Source organism: Erinaceus europaeus, chromosome 9 (assembly GCF_950295315.1).
Source record: "Erinaceus europaeus chromosome 9, mEriEur2.1, whole genome shotgun sequence".
Lineage (NCBI taxonomy): Eukaryota > Metazoa > Chordata > Mammalia > Eulipotyphla > Erinaceidae > Erinaceus > Erinaceus europaeus.
The window spans coordinates 79,915,225-79,942,709 of NC_080170.1; the positions used below are offsets into that span (position 1 = coordinate 79,915,225).

A 27,485-nucleotide genomic window follows, 5' to 3' on the forward strand; every position below is an offset into this window, starting at 1 on the left:
AAAAGACCTAAGTTGGGAGTGAGAGTGCTTTGATAGGCATCTATCAGGGGAGACAAGAAATTGTACCTACGTGTCAGTAACTGAACTGCAAGCTATTAACCTCATTAAAATGATAAGGAAAAAATAATATCAGCATTATGTTCTGAAAAAAAGAGAAAGAATGATATAAGGCTATGTTCCTTTTGTCTGGCAGTGATATTACTCTTCTGTAACCATGAGCAAATAGATTTAATCATGGGGGGAACTATCACTTATTGTAGTGTATGTGAGATGATTTGAAGACTGAGGGACCCCTGACAAAATGAAATGTTTATTTAATAAGTCAGTGTGCCAATTCAAAATTAAAATAGGAACATCTGATTGGATAACTTATCCCTTTAAGTGAAATGGTGTTGTTTATATTTACTGTCACATTAGGACCTTTAAATTTTGTTTAATAGAGCTGGGAGATAACACATGTATGGTTTCATTGTTCTAGGTCGCTTTCTTTTATTCAGAGAGAGAGGCACTACAGACCCAGAGCTTTCTCTAGTGTTATAGCACCTTCCATGGCAAGCCTGATATTGAACCTTGGCTGTGCCAAAGCTTGGCTCTTACCTTACTTGGTAAGCTATCTCTCTAGCCTGAAAACTCTTAATTTTTTTTTAATGGTGCTAGACACCTCCCTCAATTGTAAGTTTTGACTGTACTTTCAAAGTGCATTTATCCATGAAAAGTACATAAATTATCCCCAAAGGGGGCCCCAAAGTCATCAGCATAATTCAGAGGAATTTGGGCATAAGGTAAAAGAAAGATAAAATCCATTTTAGCACAGTTGGGGGGGGGGACAAACCAGAAGATTAAGTTATTTAAACACAGCTTTTGTCTATGTACTGTCTTTCTGGAAGGACAGATGAAGTACTGTTAGTTTACTACAGTATATATAGGTGGGTGAGTGGTGGGGACCAAAGGTCCACCAAGAAAGAAAGATCTACTTTTCACTAAAAACTTTTTTTTGGGGGGTATGGAACACATTTCTAATTTCTTATAACTGTATACTACTAAATATTAAGGAGTAGAATTTTCATAAGAAATTTTCTTTCCCCTGTAGTTAAAACAAAACTGAAAATTTACATAGAGTTAGCAAAAAGTTGTGACAGTGGGACAGAGGAATGAATCCACTTGTATATAGAACAGAAAAATAATCCTAGATAATTCCATGCCGGGACTATGAGATGTATATGCTAACAAGGGACTGACAGATGTTTACAAAAAGAACTGTATCATTAACACACTCTACCCTCATTTCTGAATAAGGTAAATAGACTCAGCAATCAAATGATCACTCTTTGGAAATAGGAGTCTTCCCCATTATTAAATGATATTTTGGGGATTTTGTATCTTCATACACATACTTTTCTTTTTTTTTTCTTTTTTTCTCCTCCAGGGTTATTGCTGGGCTTGGTGCCTGCACCATGAATCCACCGCTCCTGGAGGCCATTTTTCCCCCTTTTTGTTGCCCTAGTTGTTGCAGCTTCGTTGCGGTTATTATTGCCATTGTTGACATTGCTTTGTTGTTGGATAGAACAGAGAGAAATGGAGAGAGGAGGGGAAGACAGAGAGAGGGGTAGAGAAAGATAGACACCTGCAGACCTGCTTCACTGCCCGTGAAGCGACTCCCCTGCAGGTGGGGAGCCTGGGGCTCGAACCGGGATCCTTACGCCGGTCCCTGCACTTTGCGCCACGTGCACTTAACCCACTGCGCCACCGCCCGACCCCCCATACTTTTCAAAGATTTCTATAGAAATAGAAATTTAAACAAACAAAAAAAAGAGAAACTTTAGTTAATAACTCAAGGACAAGTAATTTTTAATTATTTTATCGGAGAATTAATGTTTTACATTTAACAGTAAATGCAAAAGTTTGTAGATACATAAGATTTCTCAGTTTTCCATATAATAATACAACCCCCACTAGGTTCTCTGTCATCCTTTTTGGACCTGTACTCTCCCCCACCCACCCACCCCAGAGACTATTACTTTGGTATAATCACCAACTCCAGTTCAGGTTCTACTTGTGTTTTCTCTTCTGATCTTGTTTTTCAACTTCTGTCTGAGAGTGAGATCATCCCATATTCATCCTTCTGTTTCTGACTTATTTCACTTAACATGATTTCTTCAGACTCCATCCAAGATGGGCTGAAAACAGTGAAGCCACCATTTTTAATAGCTGAGAAGTATTCCATTGTGTATATATACCAAAACTTGCTGAGCCACTCATCCATTGTTGGACACCTGGGTTGCTTTCAGGTTTTGGCTATTACAAATTGTGCTGCTATGAACAGAGGTATACATAAATCTTTTTGGATGGATGTGTTGGTTTCCTTAGGATATATATTTCCAGGAAAGGAATTGCAGGATCATAGGGTAGGTCCATTTCTAACCTTCTGACAGTTCTCCAGACTGTTCTCCACAGAGGTTGGACCAATTGACATTCCCCCCAGCAGTGTAGGAGGGTGCTTTTGACCCAAGACTTCTCCAGCATTTGTTGCTGCTACCTTTTCTTTCCTTCTTTCTTACTTTTTTTCCTTTTTTTCTTTCATTCATTCTTTTCCCTTTTGTTGCCTTTGTTTTTTATGGTTGTTGTAGTTATTGTTTTTGTTGTTACTGATGTCATCATTGTTGGATAGGAGAGAGAAAAAAGGAGGAGGGGAAGACAGAGAGGGGGAGAGAAAGACACCTGCAGACCTGCCTTACCACCTGTGAAGCAACTCCCCTGCAGGTGGGGAGCCGGGGGATCAAACAGGAATCCTTAGGCTGGCTGCTACATTTTCTGATGTATGACATTCTCACAGGAGTGAAGTGGTATCTCATTGTTGTCTTTATTTGCATTTCTCTGACAATAAAAGACTTGGAGAATTTTTTCATGTGTTTCTCGGCCTTTTGGATCTCTTCTGTGGTGAATATTCTGTCAATGTCCTATATCCATTTTTGGATGGGGTTATTTGTTATTGTGTTTGGCAAGCTCTTTATATATATTGGCTATTAGACTCTTGTGTGATGTATGACATGGAAAGATCTTCTCCCATTCTGTGAGAGGTCTCTTGGTTTGGGTTGTGGTTTCTTCTGCTGTGCAGAAGCTTTTTAATTTGATGTAGTCCCATAGGTTTATACTTGCCTTAGTCTTCTTTGTAATTGGATTCGTTTCATTGAAGATGTCTTTAAAATTTATGCAGGAAAGAGTTCTGTCAATATTTTCCCCTAAGTATCTGATAGTTTGTGGTCTAACATTCAAGTCCTTGATCCACTTGGAATTTATTTTTGTATTTGGTGAAATATAGGGGCTCAGTTTCATTCTTCTGCATGTTTCAACCCACTGTTTCCAACACTATTTGTTGAAGAGACTCATCTATCCCCATTGAATAGTCTGGGCACCTTTGTCAAAGATTAGATGTCCATAGGGGTGGGGGCTTACTTCTGGGCTCTCAATTCTATTCCACTGGTCAGTGTGTCTACTCATGTTCCAGTACCAAGCAGTTCTGATTACAATGGCCCTATAATACAACTTGAAATCTAGGAGTGTGATACCTCCAGTTCTATTCTTTCTTCTCAAGATTGTTTTGGCAATTCTAGGTCTTTTCTGGTTCCAGATAAACATTTGTAGCATTTTTTCTATTCTCCTAAAAAATGTGCTTGGGATTTTGATGGGGATAGTATTAAATTTGTAGATGGCTCTGGGTAGTATATTCATTTTAATGCTGTTAATTCTTCCATCCTATGAACATGGAATATCTTTCCACTTCTTTGTGTCTTTTACAATTTCCTTGAGCAGTGACTCATAATTTTCAATATACAATTCTCTCATTTCTTTGGTTAGGCTTATTCCTATATATTTTGTTGTTTTTGTTGCTATAGTAAAAGAAATTGACTTCTGGATTTCAATTTCTTCTAACTTAATGTTTTTATAGAGTAATGACACTGATTTTTGAATGTTAATTTTGTAGCCTGACACTTTACTATATTAACAGATGATTTCCAAAAGCTTCTTGCTGGATTACTTAGGTTTTTCTATGTATGCTATCAAGTCATCTGCAAATAGGGAGAGTTTGACTTCTTCTCTTCCAATCTGTATGCCTTTAATTCCTTGCTCCTGCCTGATTGCTATGGCAAGAACTTCCAACGCTATGTTGAATAGTAATGGTGATAGTGGGCATCCCTGTCTAGTACCTGATCTGAGTGGAAATGCTTCCAGTATTTTCACCATTGAGTATGATGTTGACCTGTAGGTTTGATATATATAGACTCCACTATATTCAGGAATTTTCCATCTATTCCCATTTTTGTAGTGTTTTGATCATAAAGGGATGTTGTATTTTGTCAAAGGCTTTCTCTGCATCTATTGATATGACCATGTGGTTTTGGTCTTACTTTTGTTGATGTGGTGGATAACTTTGATTGATTTACATATATTAAAACAACCTTGCATCCCTGAGATAAACTCCACTTGGTCATGATAAACAATCTTTTTGATATACTGCTGTATCCGGTTGGATAGAATTTTGTTCAATATTTTCGCATCTATGTTCATCAGAGATATTGGCCTGTAGTTTTCTATTTTGGTTGTGTCCCTGTCTGCTTTTGGTATCAAAGTGATGTTGGCTTCATAGAAGCTGGAAGGGAATATACCAGTGTCTTCAATGTTCTGGAAGACTTTTAAAAGTAGAGGTATTAGTTCTTCTTTGAAGGTTTTGTAGAATTCATTTGTAAAACCATCTGGCCCAGGACTTTTATTCTTGGGAGGATTGTTGATAACTGTTTCAATTTCATTAGCTGTGATGGGCCTGTTCATATTATCAACTTCCTATTTATTTAACTTTGGAAGTTTATAGGTATCTAGGAAATTGTCCATTTCTCCCAGGTTCTCTAGCTTGGTGGCATATAGTTGTTCATAGAAGCCTCGCATGATATGTTGAATTTCTATGGTGTCTATTGTGATATCTCCTGTTTTATGTATGATCCTATTTATTTGGGTCTTCTCCCTTTTTTGTTTTGTGAGTCTGGCTAAAGGTTTATCGATTTTGTTCACTCTTCTGAAGAACCAACATTTATTTTTGTTTATCTTTTGTATGGTTTTCCTATTCTCAATGTTATTTATGTCTGCCCTAACTTTAGTGATTTCTGTCCTTCTGGTTGCTTTAGGGTTCCTTTGTTCTTCTTCTTCTAGGTCTTTAAGATGTGCAATCAGGCTGTTTATTTGTGCTTTTTCTTATTTCCTAATGTGTGCTTGTATGGCTATGAACTTCCCTCTCAGTACTGCCTTAGCTGTGTCCCAAATATTTTGATACCTTGTGTCTTCATTTTCATTGAACTTTTGAGACATTTTAATTTCTTCCGTTACTTGCTCTTTGACCCAGTAGTTGTTAAGGAGTGTACTGTTGAGTTTCCACATTTTGGGACTCTTAATCATCTTTTGTTGATTGTTAAGTGTTATTTTAATTCCACTGTGGTCTGAGAAGATGCTTGGGATGATTTCAATGCTCTTGAATTTGTTGATGCTGTCTTTGTGGCCTAACATATGGTCTATCCTTGAGAATGAGACATATGGATTGAGTAAAATGTGTATTCCAGTTTCTTGGGATGAATGACTCTGAAAATGTCCAATAGTTCTAACTTATCTACCTCCTCATTTAGCTCCCTCATTTATCTGTTGATTTTCTGTCTAAATGATCTGTCAAGTTGAGATAGTGGGGTGGTGAAGTCCCCTACTATGACTGTATTGCTGTTAATATATTGCTGTAGCACTTTCAGTAGATGTTTGATGTATTTAGATGGCTTCTCTTTGGGTGCATAGACGTTAATAATTGTTAAGTCCTCTTTATTGATTGATCCTCTGAGCATTAAGTAGTGTCCATCCCTTTCTTTTTTAATTTTATTTATTTTAAAGTCTATTGTGTCCAATGTGAGAATAGCAATTCCTGACCTTTTTTTGTGGGTCATTGGCTTGTATGATGGTTTTCCATCCTTTCACTTTGAGTCTGTGTTTGTCTGTTGAGTTAGGTGAGTCTCCTGTAGACAGCATATTGTTGGGTGGTGTTTTCTTATCCATCTTCCTACTCTGTGCCTTAATAGGTGAATTCAGGCCATTGACATTTATTGATATAAAATATTGAAGATATTTTAATGCCATTCTTGTAGATTTTTAGAGTGTTCTGATATATGGCCTATTTACTGTTGCCTGACTGTTTGTAGGAGACCTTCAGAACTTCTTTCAGGGCAGGCTTGGTGATAGTGGATTCTTTCAACTGTTGCTTGTCTGAGAAGGTTTTGATGCCTCCATCTAGTATGAATTACAGTATAGCAGGATACAGTATTCTTGCTTAAAAGCCTTCCTCATTGGGCACTTGATAGATATCTTGCCATTCTCTTTGGGCCTGTAGTGTTTGTGTGGAGAAGTCTGCTGCTAATCTTATGGGTTTTCCTGTGTAGGTGACTCTTTGTTTTTCTCTTGCAGCCTGCAGGATCCTTTCTTTATCCTTATTTCTTTCCATTCTAAATATGATGTGTCTTGGTGTCTTTAAGTCTGGGTTAATTTTATTTGGGACCCTCTGGGCTTCTTAAACCTTTATGTCTTTGATGTTGTCTAGACTAAAGAAGTTCTCAGCTATTATGACCTGAAGAGTGCTTTCTTCCTCTCCCTCTCTTTCTTCCTCTGGTAAGCCAATAATAGGTATCTTATTTCTTTTGAAGTCATCCCATAGGTCTCTATGTCATCCCATAGGTTGTTTTCAGTATCTCTTAATTTCTTTTTGAGATCTCTTACTTCTTTTTTAGTTGTCTCTAATTTATCCTCAGTCTTGCTAATTCTGTCTTCAGCCTCATTAATTCTATTCTCCCTGCCCTCAACTGTTTTCTGGAGTTCATCTATTTTGTTACCCTGTTCTGATACTGTTTTAGTTTGTTCACTTAGTTGTGTTCTTAGCTCAGCTATTTCAGTTTTCAGCTCTCTAATAACCTTGAGATAATTAGTGTTTTCTTCCAGAGTCTCATTTGTTGTTTCTGCATTTCTGATGACAATTCTTTCAAACTCTTTACTCACTCCTGTGATTATTTCCATAACTAGTGTTTGGATGTTGACCTCATTATTTTGTGGTTCAGCCTTTGGGGGGCTTTTATCTGGATTCTTATCCTGGTTCATTTCTCCAGTATTTCTTCTTGTTGGTTTAACCATTCTATAAAGTATGTTATGAGGTCCCTCTCTCAGTACATTTCAAATTACTGATCAATCTTGCCTGGATTGACTTATGTCTAAATAAGGTACTTAAAGGGTTCACAGTTGTGGAAATTAGCAGTTGTTTCAGTATTATTGTAATCCTTGAGTTGGAGCACAGTGGCTGTTAAAGCCTCTGTTCTTCTTTTTCTTCCCTTGTAGGCTATAGGAGCCTCAGGGCTTTGCAGCTATAAGTAGGCTTCTTGGCTTAATCCCTCACTCCTCACCAAGAGATAAAGCAGATTGGGGGAGACACAATGCAGTGGCTATGCAAAGAGAATCTCACACCCCAAGGATCCAAAGCTGCAAGCTCAATTCAGCTTCGCTGCCAAGCCAGAAGCACTGCTGGGCCCTGTGAGTTTCTAAACAAGTCCTGTTTATAGTCTGTAGGTTCTGAGGCAATTATTCACCATGTTCTCATCAGGAGAACAACATGGAAAGGCTCCCACCACACAGCCCCACTGCTATGCCACCAAGGTGTAACTCTTCTCCTGAGTTTCCTGGTCATTTCTCTGCCCCCTGGTGTCAGCACAGGGCCTCCCCCCTGGTGCTCCAGCCTCTGAGGGCAGTAGCAATGGAGACTCACAGTTGCATTTGGTGAGTCTTAGGGGAGTCCCCTCCTCTTTTCATCAGTCTTTTTGTTGGTGAAACAGACTAGAGGTGGTGCCTCAACTGGTAAACTGCCGGACTGTTACCAACTGCTCAGTCTCTCCTTAGGCTTCTCTCTGTCCACCATTCACACGTTTACACTCACTGGTGATCTGGTGGGTTCCTGAAGGTCTTCTGGTCCTGCTTTGTTGCATTCCCAGGTGATCACCTTTTGTATTTCTAGTTGACCCGGGAAAGGAGGGAAAGAAACACCGGGGCTGCTGCTCTGTAGCCCCACCTCTGAAGAACAAGTAAATTATTAATAGTTTTTGCCTCCAGAGTTATTGCTGGGGCATGAATTTGCTCCTGGAGGCTTTTTTTCCCTTTAATCTCCTTGTTGTTTTATCAGTGCTGTGGTTATTATTGTTGTTGTCATTTATGTCACTGTTGTTGGATAGGATAGAGAGAAATTGAGAGATATGGGGAAGACAGAGGGGGGAGAGAATGATAGAGATCAGCAGACCTGCTTCACTGCCTGTGAAATGACCTCCCTGCAGGTGGGGAGCCAGGGTCTGGGAACTGGGATCCTTATGCTGGCCTTTGTACTTCGCACCATGTGCATTTAACCTGCTGCCCTGCCACCCAGCCCCCAAGAACAAGTAATTTAGCAATTAATCCTGTACATTTTTTTCTCTTCCTAGACAGATGTAATAGTTAATTCTATATATTCATGTGCTGATCTTCAAGCTGGACCTTTATCAAAATCGATTCTAAGTGCAGCTGGAAATGAAATGGAATTGGAATTAAGTTACGAAATGACTAAAGCATCTCACGACTCAGTGTTGGTCACGAAAGGATTTAACATGTCTTGTCAATATGTATTCCATGTATTATGGTCATTTTCACAGTATTATGACAGAACTCAGGTAAAACCAAAATATATTTCTCTTTGTAGCTTCAAAATTAATACTGAATTTCCATCATGTCATTACATTCTTGAAATATTGTCAAATAATATGGACTCTATCATCCACAACTCCTGTAAATACCTGAAAAACTGAACAAGTTGTCATCATAAGCTATCTTAAGTTTAATTCAAAATATTAGAGTGCAGGTAGATAGCATAATGGTTATGCAAACCATGCCTGGGGTTCTGAAGTCCCAGGTTCAATCCCCTGCACCATCATAAGCCAGAGTTGAGCAGTGCTCTGATAAAATATACATAACCAATGTCTAAAATTTTAAGTGAGAAGACTGCAGATAGGCACAGAAATGCCAAGGCTGTCTCAGTCTACATCCCCATTCATCATGCCACATCTGTGATCTTGTGAGTCTTTTTTTTAATTTTATTTATTATTGGATAGCTACAGGGGGATTGAGAAGGGAAGTGATGGGGGGAGACAGACCTACAGTGCTGCTTCACCACTTGTGAACCTTTGCAGGTAGGGACCCAGGGCTTGAACCTGGGTCTGTGTACACTTAGCCAGGTGCAACAGCACCTGCCCCCCTCCTATTTTTCATGAGAAAAACTAGTTTATCATTTTTTTTCAATAAGAAGGAACAATGATGCTATTCAAGCCATTTTCTCAGAACCCTCTTTTTTAAATTTACTTTATCTTCCTTTTATTTCCTTTATTGTTTTCTATTGTGAGGTTAATGGTTTATAGTACAATTGTTGGTACATGGGCAAACTTCTCATCTCACCAAGTTAGGTTTCTACAAAACACTCTCAACCCCCCCAAATTAAGTCCATCATCTTGTACCAAAACCTGAAACCCCCCTCCCATTCACCTCTTTCCCTGTCCTCCTTCCCTAAAGCCCTTTACTTTTCTTATGCTTCTCTGTATTTGCCTCCATTTATTCATTTTTTTTAATTCTAAGAGTTTGGGGTGAACACTGGCACACCCGTTGAGTGCACACATTGCCATATTCGAGAGCCCAGGTTCAAGCCCCTTAGTGCTTCCTTACCTACAGGAGAGAAGCTTCACAAGTAGTGAAGGTCTCTGCAGGTCTCTGTCTCTCTTTCTATCTCTCGCTCTCTGTCTGTCTGTCTGTCTCTCTCTTCTCTAGTTCTCCTTCCCATCTTAATTTCTCTCTGTCTCTATAAAATAAATAAATAAATGTTTAAAATAAATAAATAAATTCAACCTTTCCCTTCTAGCTCCATTTCTGGTGAGCTTGTTACATTGATCTCTTCCCACCTGTGAGGCAGAGTGACTTTTTTTGTTGTTGCTTATTTTATTTAATAGGACAGACAGAAATTGAGTTGGGTGGGGGAGACAGAGAGAGAGAGAGTGTCCTGTTTCACCATTCATGAAGCATTCCCACTACAGATGGGGAGCAGTGGCTAGAACTATGTGCACTTATCCAGGTGTACCACTGCCTGGCCCCCGAGATTGACTTTCTGGCCAAATCTTCACCTGAGGCACCTAAAAGACATATATAAAAGGCTTATGGGGAATCCACTAGGTGTGGAGAATAGGGGAACTTAATTCCCTTCTATGCCTTTGTCTATTTTATTTTATCACCATTTAATCCTACATTGATTCTTTGAGCACTTGATACCTCTCAGTTTTCCAGAGTTCTTTACAGATAGAACTTCTTCTGTTAGTATTTAGTTTGCATAGTGAAATATTGATGGGAAGTTTAAACCTTCCAAGTATTCTAGCAGTTCCCAATGAGAAATCATGTGACATATCTTAATGGCATTGAACACATGGTACTTACTTATTTTAACCTCTAAATCCTTTATTAAATTTCCAGCAGTTCTTTATATTGGCCTGAAAGTTACAAGTGAGTGGGAATAAACTGATGTTTGTCTTTCTGACCTACAGAGATGGCCAAGGCTGTATTAACTAGGAGAATTCAGAGCATCCAAATGACCTAAATAGATACAAGTGGGCAATTCAATTACTTCAGTCTTTTTTATAGCACTTTAATTTTTCACCATTTAACTTTAGAGGTGTAACAGGTTCCCTATGGAGTGAGACCTTTCCTGAAATCTGAGGGAGAGTAGACATTTATATTATTAAATATAGTCATGATCAAGGGTTAAGTGAAATCTTACATTTGACCCACACTAATCTAAATTTGTGTTTTTTCTACAGATATTATTAGATGCAATGAAGAACTGTTTGCAAAAATGTGATACAGAAAATGTGACTTCCATTTCCTTTCCTGCCCTTGGGACTGGTAGCATTGGTCTAAACAAGTCACTAGCGGCAAATATTATGTTTGATGCAGTGCTCAACTTTACCAAGCATTTGAGTAAGCCATTAACCGTAAAGTTTGTGATTTTCACGGATGACTTGGAGACATATAAGGTAAATTAGTATTTTAGAAATGTCCTGTGGTTCGTTCATTTAACAACTTCTATTTAGTATCTACAGTATTAGTGCTATACAGGATGATAATGTTTCTAACTTGGTGAGATTTAATTTTTATAAATAGTAAATTTATAAATTGTTTACTTCCAACTTAGTAAAAAAAATGTCATTAGAAAAGTCATGTTGGGGGCTGATCATGCCTCATCCGTTTGAGTGCACATCTATGTTATGTGCTATGAATGATCCTGGTTTAAGCTCCTGATCCCCATCTGCACGAAAGAAGCCCATGAGAGGTATAGCAATGCTGCCAGTGTGTCTCTCTCTTCCTTCCTATCTCCCTTTTTCCTTTTCAATTTCTCTCTGACCTATAAAATAAAAAATAATGAACAAATGTTTCAAAAGTAAATGTCTTGTTTACTCACTACTTAGGTACTTTCTTTGTAGCCACTTACTCTTTCCTCCATTCCTTAAAGTATACATCCTCCTGGTTTCTATATGAGGTCCTCTGCTTCTCCCTCTTCTCTCTCCCTGTAAGAATACAACTATTCTTATAACCACTGCCATAACTTCCAGCAGTTTTGTCTTCCAAGCCACTATTAAACTTATATCCCCAACTCAACCTTTTCTCATTTCTTTTTTGGATATCTGACTTCTGTCTTAAATCCAACCTATTAATTGTATTTTATTTATTTTATTTTTTATTGGGATTAATGATTTACAGTAAATACAGTTGTTGATATATGTGTAAAATTTGTCAGGTCACTGAAAAACACTCTGACGCCTAGCCTAGATCTCCTTCCATCATAATACACCACGTATTTAAAACAGGTTTTGCCTATTATTATCCAACCCATCAACTTTTTTAAAATTTCTTTATTGGAGGATTAATGGTTTACAGTCAACAGTAAAATACATGCATAACATTTCTCAGTTTTCCACATAACAATCTAACCCCCCTCTCATCAACTTTCTTGGGCAAGTAATCTACTGTATTTATCTGTGCTTCAACTTCCTCATCTTAACACTTTTTTCTTTTTCTTTTCTTTCTATTTGATTTAATAGGAAAGAGAGAGAAATTGAGAGGGGAGGATAAAATAGAGAGGTAGAGAGATAGACACCTGCAGCACTGTTTCACCATTCCTGAAACTCCCCCCTACTCCAGACAGAGAGCTTCTTTATAATAGGGATAATATCTAACCTTTTTTTTTTTATTGAGGGAGCATTGGTTTATAAGACTATGTGTTTTACAAGTGCAATGTCACAACTCTTTAAAAAATATGTTTTCACACCATGCTACCACAAAAGCTCCAATATTCCTCCACTAGTCTGTTGGAACCCTTACTCTGTCAGCCTGCTTCTTTCTCCTCCTTTAGTAACCTCATTTCTGTAGTCTGAATCTCAAATTTGCTTTCATTTGACTTTACTTATTACCTTGCTTTGTTTCTTAATGTGTTCTATAATAATGAGAGCATTTTGTATTTTTTCTTTTCTGGAAATCCCTTTTAGTATGACCTTTAGTAATGAATTTTTTTAACCATTGTCTGGAAAACTTTTATCACTACTTCAAATATGAGTGATAATCTAGCTTTATAGAATATTACTTGTGAGTTTTTGCTTTAGTGTGGTGCTGGGCATTGTATCTAGAACCTTGCAGCCTTAAGAGTGAAAGTTGTTCATATAACCACCATACTATGTCCTCCAGCCCTTTTGTAAATGGTCCTTTCCATTCTGTACTTTGTCATATCCAGCCATTCCTTTCTATCCCTTAGATTTTCATGTGAGAAATCAGGTAATAATCTCCTTATATGTGACTCTTTGCATTTATATTGCTGTTTTTAGGATTTTGTCTTTGATTTTTGCCACTTAAAATTTAACACATATATGTTTGGATTTATGTGAACTTCTTGGACCTGAATGCCTCTCTACTTTTTTCTCAGCTTGGAGAAAGGTTTTGTTTTGTTTTGTTTTGTTTTGCCTCCAGTTTTATCTCTGTGCCTCAGTGCTTGCTCTATGAATCCACCACTCCTGGAGGCCATTTTTTCCACTTTTTTTGAATATTTACTTACTTATTTATTCCTTTTTGTTGCCCTTGTTTTATTGTTGTTATTGTTGTTATTGATGTCATTGCCATTGGTTAGGACAGAGAGAAATGGAGAGAGGAAGGGAAGACAGAGAGGGGGAGAGAAAGACACCTGTAGACCTGCTTCACCGCCTGTGAAGCGACTTCCCTGCAGGTGGGGAGCCAGGGGCTCGAACCCGGATCCTTGAGCCTGTCCTTGCGCTTTGCGCCACCTATGCTAAACCCTCTGCACTACCGCCCGACTCTCTTTTATTCGTTTTTAATATTTATTTATTTATTCCCTTTTGTTGCCCTTGTTTTCTTGTAGTTGTTATTGTTGTTATTGATGTCGACATTGTTGGATAGAACAGAGAGAAGAAAGGAAGGCAGAGAGGGATAGAGAAAGATATACACCTGAAGACCTACTTCAACACTTGTGAAACAACTCCCCTACAGGTGGGTGCCACGGACCACCACAGTGGATGAGCAGCAGGAGGGTCAGGGGTCTTGAAGGCAGCCTCCCCGGTGGGTCAGGAGTCGGCACGAGGGAGAACAGATAGACACCACACTCTATTGGAGGGTGAATCTGGACTCATTTTAATAGTGAAACCGCATTAGCTTTTATACTTTTTTCAGGTTACATTCAGGTTGCCTAAACAACCAGCTCATAAGGAAGTAGCAGTAAGCATTATAGTCTTGTGGCTTTTTTGGCGGGCTATATGTTACTCCCCTATAACTGTAAAGAATGGTACAATGCTTAGTATCACCCTGTTCCCAGGGGAGGCCATACCCAGAATTGTTTTTGACTTTATCTGAGGGCTATTTCTATCATTAATCTTCTACAGGGGGCACACAGATCTTTGCCTAGTCGTGGACCACTGCTCATCTAGGTCTGGTACAGTTTAACTATTAATCTTTCTTTGTTTCAATACATCAACTTGTACCAGGGAGGCCTCAATCTCTGCATTCTTTCTTTGAGGGGCAAGTAATAACATGACTTCTTTTGTCCATCTATGTTGACCCACCTTCCCCACTTTCATAATGTAACTTTCAAATATGCCCCTGTGTAAGGGAGAAGGGGTGCTTCTGACTCTCAATTCCCACCAGGCACTGCCAAAGCACTATTAATCAATTGTGACAGTATAATTATTTGTAGCAATAACAGGGGGAGAATGCGTCGACCCACTCTCGTCCTTTCTGCCCAGCTTCCTTGAAGTCTGAATGCAGGTCCAGAGGAGATGACCCTGTCAGGCTCCCTGGCGTTCATGACGGGAGGAGGGGCGCCGCAGGTGGGGAGCTGGGGCTCGAACCCGGATCCTTAAGCTGGTCCTTGCTCTTTGTGTCATGTGTGCTAAACCCGCTGCGCTACTGCCCGACTCCCTCCATTTTTATTTTTTTATGGGATAGGACCGAGTGAAATTGAGAGGAGGGGAAAATAGAAAGTTGGGAGATAGACACCTGTAGACTTGCTTCACCAGTTGTATAGTGACCTTCCTGCAGGTGGAGAACTGGGGGCTCGAACTCTGCTACCCAAAGTGCTGTACCTTATAACATTCTGCCAAATTGTAGTTTCTGGTCATATAGTGATTTTTCTTTCTTAGCCACTGAGCCGCCTCCCGGACGAGTTTTATTTCTTATGTTCTCACTGCCTGAATGCTCTCTTTTTATCCCTTGCTGAAGAAGCTGGCCAATCTCAGTTTCTAGTCTGTTTCTGTGCAGGTTGTTCCTTGTTTTGTAGATTTTCTGTTATTATGGGAGGAAATAAACACAGTTTAATCATCTTTTACTTACAGCTCTGTTTTACTTGCATTTGATATGTCTGATATCAACAAAAATGACATCAAGGGGGCTGGGTGGTGACATACCTGGTTGAGCTCACATGTTAAAATGCACAGGAATCCAGGTTCAAGTCCCAGTCCCCACCTGCAGGAGGAAAGTTTCACTAGTGGTGAAGCAGTGCTGCAGGTGTCTCTCTGTCTCTTTTCCTCCCTCTCTCCACCCTCCTCTCAATTTCTGACAGTCTCTATCAATAAATAAAGATAAAATAATAAAAAATAAAATGACAGCAAGGTAAATAATCTCAAACTTAAAGTGCTTAAGTTTAGTAATTTTATTGGGATTTATTTATTTGATAAAGACAGAGTCAATTGAGGGGGAGCAAAAGAAAGATGCCTGTACCAGTTATAAAGCTTCCCTTTGCAGGTGGGGACCAGTACCTGAGTCCTTGTACTTGGTAATATGTACATTCTCCCAGATGGACCACCACCTGATCCCCTTACATTAAAAATGTACAGCATCATGTGGAATTATATACATGCATATATAACCTTCTGATAAACATATATTTCCTTCCTAAGTAAGTTTATATTAGTGAGGGATGTGTATTCAGAAAGATCAAAGGACAAATTACATGCTTCACACAAGGTGTATTACCTTGATTGGTCCCTACATTACAAAAAATTCATTTTTCAGATATCCAAAGTTGGTCTGACTCAAGAAGACAAACACACACTAAAATTTATAATAAAGTGATATTTCTATTCATACATTCTTAATTTTTTTAATTTATAAATCTTGGGACAACTATCTCACCATTTACCTTAAAATACTTTTGTTCACCAATCTTTTTAACTTTTTTATTGATTTAACAATGATAGACAAAACCATAGGATGAGAAGGGTACAGTTCCACACAGTTCCCACCACCAGAGTTCCCTATCCCATCCCCTCCATTGGAAGCTTTCCTATTTGTCATCCCTCTGGGAGCATGGATCCAGAATTGTTATGGGGTGCAGAAGGTGGAAGATCTGGCTTCTGTATTTGCTTCTCCACTGGTGAGAGTATGGATTGGCAGATCAATCCATACTCTCAGCCTGTCTCTGTCTTTCCCTAGTAGGGCAGGGCTCTGGATATGTGGGGTCATCTGCCCTCAAAAGTCAGGTTGGCATCATGGGAGCATCTGCAGCTTGGTGGCTGAAAAAGCATTAAAACATAAAGCAGAACAAACTGTTTAATAATCGGGAACCTAAAGGCAAAAATATAACATGAGATTTGGGGTCTCCATTCTGGAAAAAGCTAGTAGGTCTACTTAGGCATATTCCAAGGGACCCACAACTTTACTAATTTTTGCCTGAGTCTAACAGCTAACATGCACGTGGGCCACAGTTACTGTCTGGGGAGATGGTGTCAGAGTTGGAAATAGGATTCGAAAGCTGGATCAGGACAGAAAGTAGCTCCCAAATATGGGAAAAGTATATAAATATCATTAACTGTAAACCCCACTGATTTGATATGGGGCACATTGTTCACCAGCCTTTTATGATGATAAGGTTCCTGGGAGGAGGTGTGTGTAAAAGTTGATGGGTGGTTATCATTTGACTATGTAAGAAATGCTTATCATACATCTATCTTATACCTGATATTATCTCAGAATAAGGAAAACCTCTTTAGAATCATACTATTGCTATTCCTCACACTAAGTGTTGTTTATTTACTGATAGAATTGGACAAACTGCCAAATTTCTTGCCACTTGGGTCTGTTTCTCCATACTCATCATCAAATGTATGCTTGTTATCTACACAATCTGTTACTGATACTAAATTTAAAATTTCTTTCACATTAGTTGAAAAATCTTCCCTAATTGACTTACAATCACCTATAACTCATGCTGACTTAATTGGCTTTTAGAGAGCTAATTTTTATTTATTTTGCATGTGGCAGTTGTTATTGATCTACTTATCATTAGTAAATGTTATCTCATTTGTTTTATTTCCAAGTTCATGGATAGGAAAAACAGGTCTGTCATCATCCCATGTAATAAATGTGGTAAGACCCAGGGCCTTTTTTTTTGGAAATAGTAACTGCAAATATAGTTTGTAAATAAAATTCTGGGGCTGGTTGGTGGTGCCCCTGGCTGTAACATATTACAGTACACAAGGACCCAGGTTCAAGCCCCTGGTCCCCACCTGAAGGGGAAAAGATTCACAAGTGGTGAAGCAGTGCTGCAGGTGTCTTTCTGTCTCTCGCTTCCTCTCTATCTCCCCCTTCCCTTTCAACTTCTTTCTGTCTCTGTCCAATAATAAAGATAAAAAAAATTTAAAGGGGGGGCAGGAGGTGGTGCACCTGGTTGAGCACACATATTACAGTGCTCAAGGACCCAGGTACAAGACCCCAACCCCACCTGCAGAGGGAAAGCTTTGCAAGTGGTGAAGCAGAGCTGTAAGTGTCTCTCTGTCTCTCTCCCTCTCTATCTCCCCCTTCCCTCTCTATTTCTGGTTGTCTAACCAATAAACAAAGATAATTTTAAAAAATAATAAATAAAATTCTTACAGAGGCAGGGGAGACAGCAAAATGTTTATGCAAAAAGTCTCATGTCTGAGGCTCCATGTTTACTTCCCTGCACCATTATAAAACAGTACCAGGTAGTGCCCTGGAAAAAAAATAAGTAATTTAAAAGAAAATGCCCTACAGATTAAGAAATTTTGTTTGTTGGGCAGAGATAGCATAATGGTTATGCAAACAGACTCTCATACCTGAGGCTTCCAGGTCCCAGGTTTAAGGTTTAATTCCCCATATCACCATGAGCCAGAGCTGAACAGTGCAGTGATGAAAAAGAAAAAAAGAAAAATTTTTGTGGAAGTTAGATGTGAAACAAACTCTAGCTTTTTAAAATTATTTTTTAAAGCTTAATATTATTTAAGTGTTAAATAGAGATGGGAAAGGGAGAAAGAGAGAGAGAAACAGACATACCCTGCTTCACTGCTCCTAAAGCTTTTCCCTTGCATGAGGAAACTGGTGGCTTGCACTGAAGTCCTTGCACACTGTAATGTGTGCACTTAACCAAGTGCACTACTGCCTGGTCCCAACAAAATATTTTTTATATTTCTTTTTACTTCATTTTTACTATTTTTACTTCATTGTTTACTGTGTTTTCAAATAAGTAATTACTGCCAAATGAATCAACATTAAACAAGAAAGTATTTTTATGATGGGAGTACTTTTATGATAGACAAATGTGATGAATTATAATTATTAAATGAACATGTTTTACTAATTGCAAGAGCATCTACCTATATTTTTCGTCTTCAGTGATATATGTATAGCTCAAATTCAGTACTTAATATGAAATAGGAAGGATGGTAATTCCATTGAATGAATGAAAATAATACTTTGCATTGGAATATACATTCTTATTTGCTTCAGATTTTGGTTTCCTGTTTTCCTATATTCATTTCCAATATATGTGCTAATAGGCTGTAATATCATATTTGCTTTTACCCAAGACTTTCCATAAAGTCTGCTTTATTTTTGTGATAATGGGAATGGAGACTGATGGAGTGAATGAAGTCATAGTATGTTCAGGTAGAGAGAAGGATTTTACAATGACAATGGCTAAACTCCTCATTTATGGCACTTCTCTGTTTTGATTCTTATAGGTTTTCTGGGATGAAATGGCAAGGCGTAAGTCCATGTTGCAGACTCTCAACAATTACAATGGTGAGTAAAAAATTCAAGGACCTAGAAGTAGACTCTCTCATCATACACAGACTATTTCTATTTTTGACCATCTGAATTGATAGAGGGGTGAAGAATAAATATACCAAATATGTTTCATGGTATTCTGCTTGAATACAAACTGCTGTATACCTCACTATGATTCTATTCTTGTTCAGCCCATTTTCACATGAACATGGAAAAGCTGACTAAGCCAGTCATTTTTCATGCTCTGAGTGGAGTTATGTTTATTCTTTCTTTAAATAATTTTATTTTTAGATAGGGACAGAAAGTGAAAGAGATCACACCACTGAAGTTTCAATGTGGTGGGGGCTGGGCTCGAACCTGGGTCATGCACATAGGAAAGCAATACACTATCCAAATTAACTATTTTGCCAGCTCTCAAGTTTCATTTAAATAGGATTGTGCCATAGTAATTATAGAAAACACATCTCAGGGAGTTGGGCAGTAGCGCAGCGGGTAAAGCGCACATGGCACAAAGCACAAGGACCTGAGTAAGGATCCTGGTTTGAGCCCCTGGCTCCCCACCTGCAGGGGAGTCGCTTCACAAGCGGTGAAGCAGGTCTGCAGGTGTCTATCTTTCTCTCCCCCTCTCTGTCTTCCCTTCCTCTCTCCATTTCTCTCTGTCCTATCCAACAATGACAACAACAATAACTACAACAATAAGACAACAAGGGCAACAAAAAGAAATAAATAAGTAAAATAAATATTTTTTTAAAAGGATCCCTGTTCGAGCCCCCGGCTCCCCACCTGTAGGGAAGTTGCTTCACAAGCGGTGAAGCAGGTCTGCAGGTATCTTTCTCCCACTCTCTGTCCTCCCCTCCTCTCTCCATTTCTCTCTCTTATCTAACAATGATGACATCAGTAACAACAACAATAACTACAACAACAATAAAAAGGGCAACAAAAGGGAAAATAAATTAATATTTAAAATTAAAAACAAATTAAAATTAATTAATTAATAATAAGTTTTAAAAAAACACATCTCAGACAATACCAGATAATACTAAACATACTTAACCTAACGCAACCTCAATCTGAGTAATCACTAGTATCATGATGGAAGCATTTTTAATGAAAAAAAAAAAAAAAATATATATATATATATATGTCAGCTCTACAAACTCTAATTCAGAAACTGTGGGCCTAGGCCAAAGATTTATATTTTTCAACTCTCCCTCATCAGTTTTTCTGTTAAACTAGGATTGTGGTCACTGGACTAAACCCATCCTGGTTGTTAAGGACTGAAGAAAGATTAACTTTATCTTTTTTAAAAAATATATTTATTTATTTCCTTTTTGTTGCTCTTGTTTTTTATTGTTGTTGTAGTTATTATTGTTGATGTCATTGTTGTTGGATAGGACAGAGAGAAATGGAGAGAGGAGGGGAAGACAGAGGGGGAGAGAAAGATAGACACCTGCAGACCTGCTTCATCGCCTGTAAAGTGACTCCCCTGCTGATGGGAAGCCTGGGGCTTGAACCAGGATCTTTATGCTGGTCCTTGTGCTTTGCACCACATGCGCTTAACCTGCTGCGCTACTGCCCAACTCCCTAACTTTATCTTATAGATCCATTCCTTTATTGGAGGTTGAGTGGGCCTAATGAATTGCCTAATGACAACTAAGATGTACAGTTCAGAAACTGTCTTTTAAGTTACAGAATTTTCCCCTTTTTACCACCAACTTTATCCCCTTGGTACTTGCATAATGAAGCTCCTCCCAAAGGCCTTTTTTTTTTCTTTTTGATGAAAAGTGAAACAGATGCTCATGAAGCTTCCTTTGCACCTATAGACCTGGGCAGGTTTGGCAAATCCTGATACTTGCACAGGATAAAGTATGTGACCCACTATCTGTCCCAAGCATTTTACAGATATTAAGAACACTATATAATCAACCAGGGGAGATAACACAATAGTTATACATTTTATGCCTTTCATGCCTAAGACAACAAAGGTCCCAAGTTCAAACCTTAGCATCACCATAAACAAGAGCTGAGCAGTACTCTGGTAAGAAAACAAAACAAAGCAAACAAACTAATAGTAAAACTCTACATAGTCAATCAGTAATTAAAACTTTTAGGATATTTCTTAATTTTTTTAAATTTCTTTATTAGGGGGATTAATGGTTTACAGTTGACAGTAAAATACAATGGTTTATATAAGTATAACATTTCCACATAATAATACAACTTCCACTAAATCCTCCTCTGCCATCATGTTCCTAGATCTGAACGCTCTCCCCGACCCCAGAGTCTTTAACTTTGGTGCAATACACCAACTCCAGTTCAAGTTCTGCTTACTGTTTTCCCTTCTGATCTTGTTTTTCAACTTCTGACTATGAGTAAGATAACCCCATATTCATCTTTCTCTTTCTGACTTATCTCATTTAACATAATTTCTTCAAGCTCCATCTGAGGTGGGGTAAAGAAGGTGAATTCACAATTTTTAATAGCTAAGTAGTATTCCATTGTGTATATGCCACAGTTTCTTAGCCACTCATCTGTTGTTGGACACCTGGGTTGCTTTCAGGTTTTGGATATTACAGACTGTGCTGCTATGAGCACAGGTAAGCATAAATCTTTTCAGATGGGTATGTTTGGTTCCTTGGGATATATTCCCAGGAGAGGAATTGCAGGGTCATAGTCATAGGGTAGGTCCACTCCTAACCTTCTGAGAGTTCTCCAGACTTCTCTCCACAGGAGTTGGACCAATTTAACATTCCCACCAGCAGTGTAGGAGGGTTCCTTTGACCCCACACCCTCTCCAGCATTTGCTGCTGTTACCTTTTCTGATGTATGACATTCTCACAGGAGTGAAGTGGTATCTCATTGTTGTCTTTATCTGCATTTCTCTGACAATCAGTGCCTTGGAGCCCTTTTTTCCATATGTTTGTTGGCCTTTTGATTCTCTTCTATGGAAAATATTGTGTTTATATCCTCTCCCCATTTTTGGATGGGGTCGTTTGTTTTCTTGTTGCAGAGTTTAGTGAGCTCTTTATATATTTATATATTTTGGTTATTAGCCTCTTATGTGATGTATGGCATGCAAAGATCTCCATTCTATGAGAGAACTCTTTAGGTGGTGGTATCTTTTGCTGTGCAGAAGTTTTTTAATTTGATGTAGTCCCATTGGTTTATTTTTGTTTTACTCTTCTTTGTAATTAGATTCCTGATTGATTTATGTATAGTGTATTAAACCAACCTTGCATCCCTGGGAATACCCCACTTGGTTATGCTGAACAATATTTTTAATATACTTCTGTATCTAGTTAGTTAGAATTTTTTTAAGATCTTATTTATTTATTAATGAGAAACATAGGAGGAGAGAGAAAGAGCCAGACATCACTCTGGTACATGTGCTGCCGGGGATTGAACTCAGGACCTCATGCTTGAGAGTTCTATGCTTTATCTACTGCACCACCTCCCGGACCACAGTTAACTAGAATTTTATTCAATATTTTAGCATCTATGTTCATTACAGACATTGGTCTGTAGTTTTTATTTTTTGTTATATCCTTGTCTGGTTTTGGTAACAGGATGATATGGGCTTCATAGAAGCTGGAAGGGAGTATTGCTGTGTCTTCAATCTTTCACAAGAGTTTTAAGAGTAGAGGTACTAGAGCCATATACAAATCTAATGCTATCCCAATCAAGATCCCAACCATATTTTTTAGGATAATAGAACAAATGCTATAAATGTTCATCTGGAACCAGAAAAGACCTAGAATTACAAAACAATCCTGAGAAGAAAGAATAGAACTGGAGGCATCATACTCCCAGATTTCAAGTTGTATTACAGGCCATTGTCATCAAAACTGCTTGGTACCGGAACATGAATAGACATACTGACAAGTGTAATAAAATTGAGAGCCCAGAAGTAAGCCCCCACACCTATTGACATCTCATCTTTGACAAAGGTGCCCAGACTATTAAATGTGGAAAGCAGAGTCTCTTCAACAAATAGTGTTGGAAAAAATTGGTTGAAACATGCAGAAGAATGAAACTGAACCACTATATTTCACCAAATACAAAAGTAAATTACAAGTGGATCAAGGACTTGGATGTCAGACCAGAAACTATCAGATACTTAGAGGAAAACATTGGCAGAACTCTTTTCCGCATACATTTTAAAGACATCTTCAATTAAACAAATCCAATTACAAAGAAGCATAAACCCATGGGACTACATAACATCCACGTCCTTGATCCATTTGGAGTTGATTTTTCTTTCTGGTGAGATAAGGTGGTTCAGTTTCATTCTTCTGCATGTTTCAACCTAGTTTTCCCACCACTTATTGAAGAGCCTCCTTCCTCCATTTAATACTTTGGGCCCCCTTATACTATGGACATCAAAGATTAGATGTCCATAGGTGTGGGGGTTTAGTTCTGGGCTTTCAATTCTGTTCCACTGGTCTCTGTGCCTATTTTTATTCCAGAACCAGGCTGTTTGAACGATGATGGCCTTATAATATAGTTTGAGATCTGGGAGTGTGATGCCTCCATTTCTGTTTCTTTTACTCAAGATTGTTTTGGCAATTCTAGGTGTTTTCTGGTTCCAGATAAATGATTGCAGTTTATGTTCTATTCTTTTAAAGAAGCTTGGTGGAACTTTGACGGGTAGTGCATTAAATTTGTATATGGCTCTGGGGAGAATATTCATTTTGATGATATTAATTCTCCCAATCCATGAGCATGGGATGTCTTTCCATTTCTTGGTATTGTTTTCTATTTCCTTGAATAGTGACTCATGGTTTTCAGTATACAAGTCTTTCATTTCTTTGGTCAGGTTTATTCATAGGTATTTTATTGATTTTGCTACAACAGTGAATGGGAGTGATTTCTGGATGTCTGATATGTTGAATTTCTGCAGTGTCCATTGTGATATCTCCCAAGCCTTAGGCCCAATCCCCCTCCCCACCAACACCACCAACTAGAACCAAGCTGAGCAGTGCTCTTTGGTCCTTAGAATTCCTGGATAAATCCTAGTTTTATTTGGTGAGTTCTGAGGCAATTATTCACTGTGTCTCCTAATTCAGCAGGAGAACGATATGAAAAAGCTATATAGCCACACCTCTGTATCACCAGAAGTGCAGCTTTTCTCCTGAGTCACCCAGCCAGTTTTCTGCCACCCATGTCAGCAATAGGGCTTCAGCAGTGGAGATCCATAGTTGTAAATTGGTGGGTTTTAGATTATTTGTCTCCTCTTTTCAACAGTCTTTTTGTTGCTAAAACTCAGACTAGAGGTGGTATGTCAACTGGCAAACTGCTGGACTAATGAGCATGGGCTTTTAGCCCCAGGATTCTCTCGTTTAGCACCTCTCTGTCCATGAGCGAAACGTGATTGTACTCACCTGTGGATTTGTGGGTTTCCAAAGTTATCCTGGTCTAATCTTGTATTCTCAGGTGATCCTCTTTGCTTTTCCTGATTCCTTCTTTTTTAAAAAAGAGAAACAGACACCTCTGCACCAAAACTGTCCCTAGCCCTATAGTACAACAATGTGGTATCCTAGGGTGGTTGTGGGGGCTCAAACCTGAGTCACGTACACATGGCAAATCAGGTACCCTCCCAGAAAGCTATCCTACCATTGTCCCTTGAGAATGGAGACGTTTTCAGTGATCAGAGTTGATGGGATAGGGCATCTAATGGGAAGAAAATTCCAGAAACAAGTGTTGTACATGTTTGAGGACCATAATGAATTCAAGAAATATATGATCTTTTGGAAGAATTTTAGATGAAGATAATATACAAATGCCTATCATTATCAGAAATAATGGGGACAAGCATTATGCAGTAATTCTTGAATATATCTATAAAGGAATTGTAGCATAAGACAGTAATTGAAATTAATAATGATTACTGATTGTGATGAAATATATTTCTCCTCTAAATATTTAATTAGTAGATCATAGTTCAGCTTGAATAAATTTTGGTACTAGAGGAGTATCCTCTAGTGACCTGAACAATTTAGTTATCTAAAAGAATAATTATATTTTTTGATAATGCTAGATAAATGAAGTCTTCTTACGCATTGTTTTGTTTTTTCTCCTAAAAAAATAAAACCAATATAATAAGGACTTTAAAAAAAATTATCCCTAGGTTCAAGTTCCTGGTCTCCACCTGCAGGGGGGAAGCTTCACAAGCTGTGAAGCAGAGCTGCAGGTGTCTCTCGTTTTCTCTCTCTACCTCCCTTTTCCCTCCCAGTTTCTCTCTGTTCTGTCAAATAAAAGCAAATAATTTTTTAAAGAAAAATTTAAAGTTTGTGTTCTATTAAGAACCTCTGTCAGGGGCCAGTGGTAGTGCAGCAGGTTAGTGCACACGGTGCAAAGTACAAGGACAGGCGTAAGGATCCCGGCTTCAGCTTCCAGCTTCCCACCTGCAAGGGGGGTCACTTCACAAACAGTGAATCAGGTCTGCAGGTGTCTGTCTTTCTCTCCCCCTCTCTGTTTCCCCTCCTCTCTTTATTTCTCTGCTCTATCCAACAACAACAGCAGCAATAACAACAATAGTGACAATAACAACAACAAGGGCAACAAAATGGAAAAAATGGCCTCCAGAAGCAGTGGATTTGTAGTGCAGGCACCAAGCCCCAGCGATAACCAAGAAGGAAGGGGAAGCTAGTGAGGAAAAGAGACAGAGAGACACCTGCAACACTGATTCACCACTTGCAAAGCTTTCCACTAGCAGATGCGGACCGGGGGCTTGAACAGGGGTTCTTGAGCATTGTAACATGTATGTTCAACATAGGTGCGCCACCACCCTGCCTTCCCCTGCCATTTCTTATTGTTGTATGAAACATTAGCTTTTGTTTTTACTCAAAGGGAGGACTTCCCCTCTGCTTCTAGGTCAGTCTTTGGTACTTTTTGATAATTTCTGATGGTTCTCAACTATTGTGCATGGAAACAGATGCTGATTACCACTATTGTCCTGGGATCACTCATTGAGAAACATATTGTATGAACATTGCAGTCACATTGCCCACACCTACCAGCTCTGTGCACTGTTTTCTAGTCTTATTACCATGGGCAAGTCAAAACTCTGAATCCATTTCCTTATTAGTAAAGTGGGGCTACTGATAGCCCCTATCTCATAGGGTTGTAAGAATTGAATAAAGCAATATACATAGAGCACTTAGACCAATACTTAGAAAATAATAAGTGCTCAACTTACTTTATCCTCCTCAAAATCTATTTCTGCAATTCATTCATATAGTTAGGTTCCTTCCTGGTTATTGCTATAATATTTCATTTTGAAGGTCAATTTTTTTTATATTTTTGCATGAGAATGTGAATTTTCATGTACATACTCTTGGATACAAGCATGTGTTCTTTAGATAACATAATGAGAGGAAGGGTTGTTCCACTTTTACTTCTATTATGAATATATAGGATTTCCAGTTCTTACTCTTTGTGTGCTCAGGTCATGAGGAAGGTGGGTATATTGGTATTAGTCCTGTTTTCTCTTTTTGGCCATGTGTACAACCCAGGTTCAAGCTTGGCCCCTGGTGTTGTTGTGGTTGTGGTCAGGTGTCGGGCTGCACCGTGGAGAAGAGAGAGGAAGTCCAGAGAAAGTGGGGTACACAAATCTTTATTATAGGATGAGGAGGGTGGTTCAGGCCACGTGGAGTCAGCCGACAATGGCCGTCCCCACTACCTGACCATGGGGCGAGAGAAGGGAGAGAGATCTGAGAGAGAGCTGAAGGAGCCTAGAAAGAGAGAGGGGGAGCCAAGAGCCCAGAGATAGCGAGGGGAGGGGTGAGGGGGCTTTTATTGGGCGACAACCAGGGGTGACGTGTGGGGCCAGGATTGGTTGAAGGGGGCACTGCTAGGATTTCGCGGGTTGTGGTAAAACCTGGGGGTGGAGACTTCATCAGAATAATTCCTCAGCGTCATCTCCTCCTTTCCCTTTATATCTAAATGGACACAATAAAGAAAAATGGAATGGAGCAGCCTTAAATGTTATTAAAGAGTGCCGTGCTCAGGTGGGAAGATGTAAGACTTTCTGTGGAGGAGGGAAGGCTTAAATGGCTGCCAACCTTGTGAGATTTATGCGTCCTCCTGTGCTCAACCCCTCTTTAGAGAGAGAGAGACTTGCCTGGAGGGACTCATCTCATAGGTTTAAGCTCAGCCTGCTCAACCATCTCTTCACAATATCTCTACATCTTTTCTATCTTTCTATCTAGTAATAGCATAAGATGGTTCAAAGTCTGTAAAAGACTATCATGGAGCAGAAACCTTTTGGGCATAAACCTAAATGATGTAACAAAACAGGAAGGGACAAGTAGGGGAGTAGTAAAAGCCAGTGTGAAGTGAAGGGAAGGATTGATGTGTAAAGAAACGTTCCCTGCTTGGGGGGGGAGAAGGGGCAAGGGTAAATAATGAGGGGGAGGCAGGAGGGCATGACCCACCAAACAGAGGGGCTATTTGGCATTGTATAGTCCTCAAGGCAACAGTCTGTAAAGTCTATGAACTACTCAGGATCAGTCTATGAAAAACCAGCAGTGTGAAAGGAAATAAGCTGCTTTAAAATTGTGTAAAATGTCTATAGGGTATGTCAGAAAGTCCGATACAAGTCTCAGTCCAAAATAGATGGCTAAGGGAAGAATTGGCAGGGGATAAGATGCTGCATGAGGGAGGTCAGCCGCTGGAATTCTGCTTTTCTGTAGATAGCCAGCTGGAACCGCCAACACGTGACAGGCAAATCAGAAGCAGGAATGGCAAGCAGGTATTAAGAAAGTTCTGTCCTTGGAGTCTGTGTA

At 39.0% G+C, this 27,485-nt stretch overlaps 1 protein-coding gene across 3 annotated transcripts in view; it reads left to right on the forward strand.

Annotated features, from left to right (window-relative positions):
• The window catches only part of PARP9 (poly(ADP-ribose) polymerase family member 9), a 68,392-nt gene that overhangs the window by 18,528 nt on the left and 22,379 nt on the right, over positions 1–27,485 (forward strand). For 2 of the 3 annotated variants that reach the window (XM_016192578.2, XM_060198267.1), the window contains 3 exons: positions 8,535–8,759; positions 10,941–11,156; positions 18,654–18,714. In XM_016192578.2, coding sequence (XP_016048064.2) covers positions 8,535–8,759; positions 10,941–11,156; positions 18,654–18,714 — 502 coding nt within the window. The remainder of the gene's footprint in view (positions 1–8,534; positions 8,760–10,940; positions 11,157–18,653; positions 18,715–27,485) is intronic. The other variant, XM_060198268.1, reaches the window with a different exon arrangement.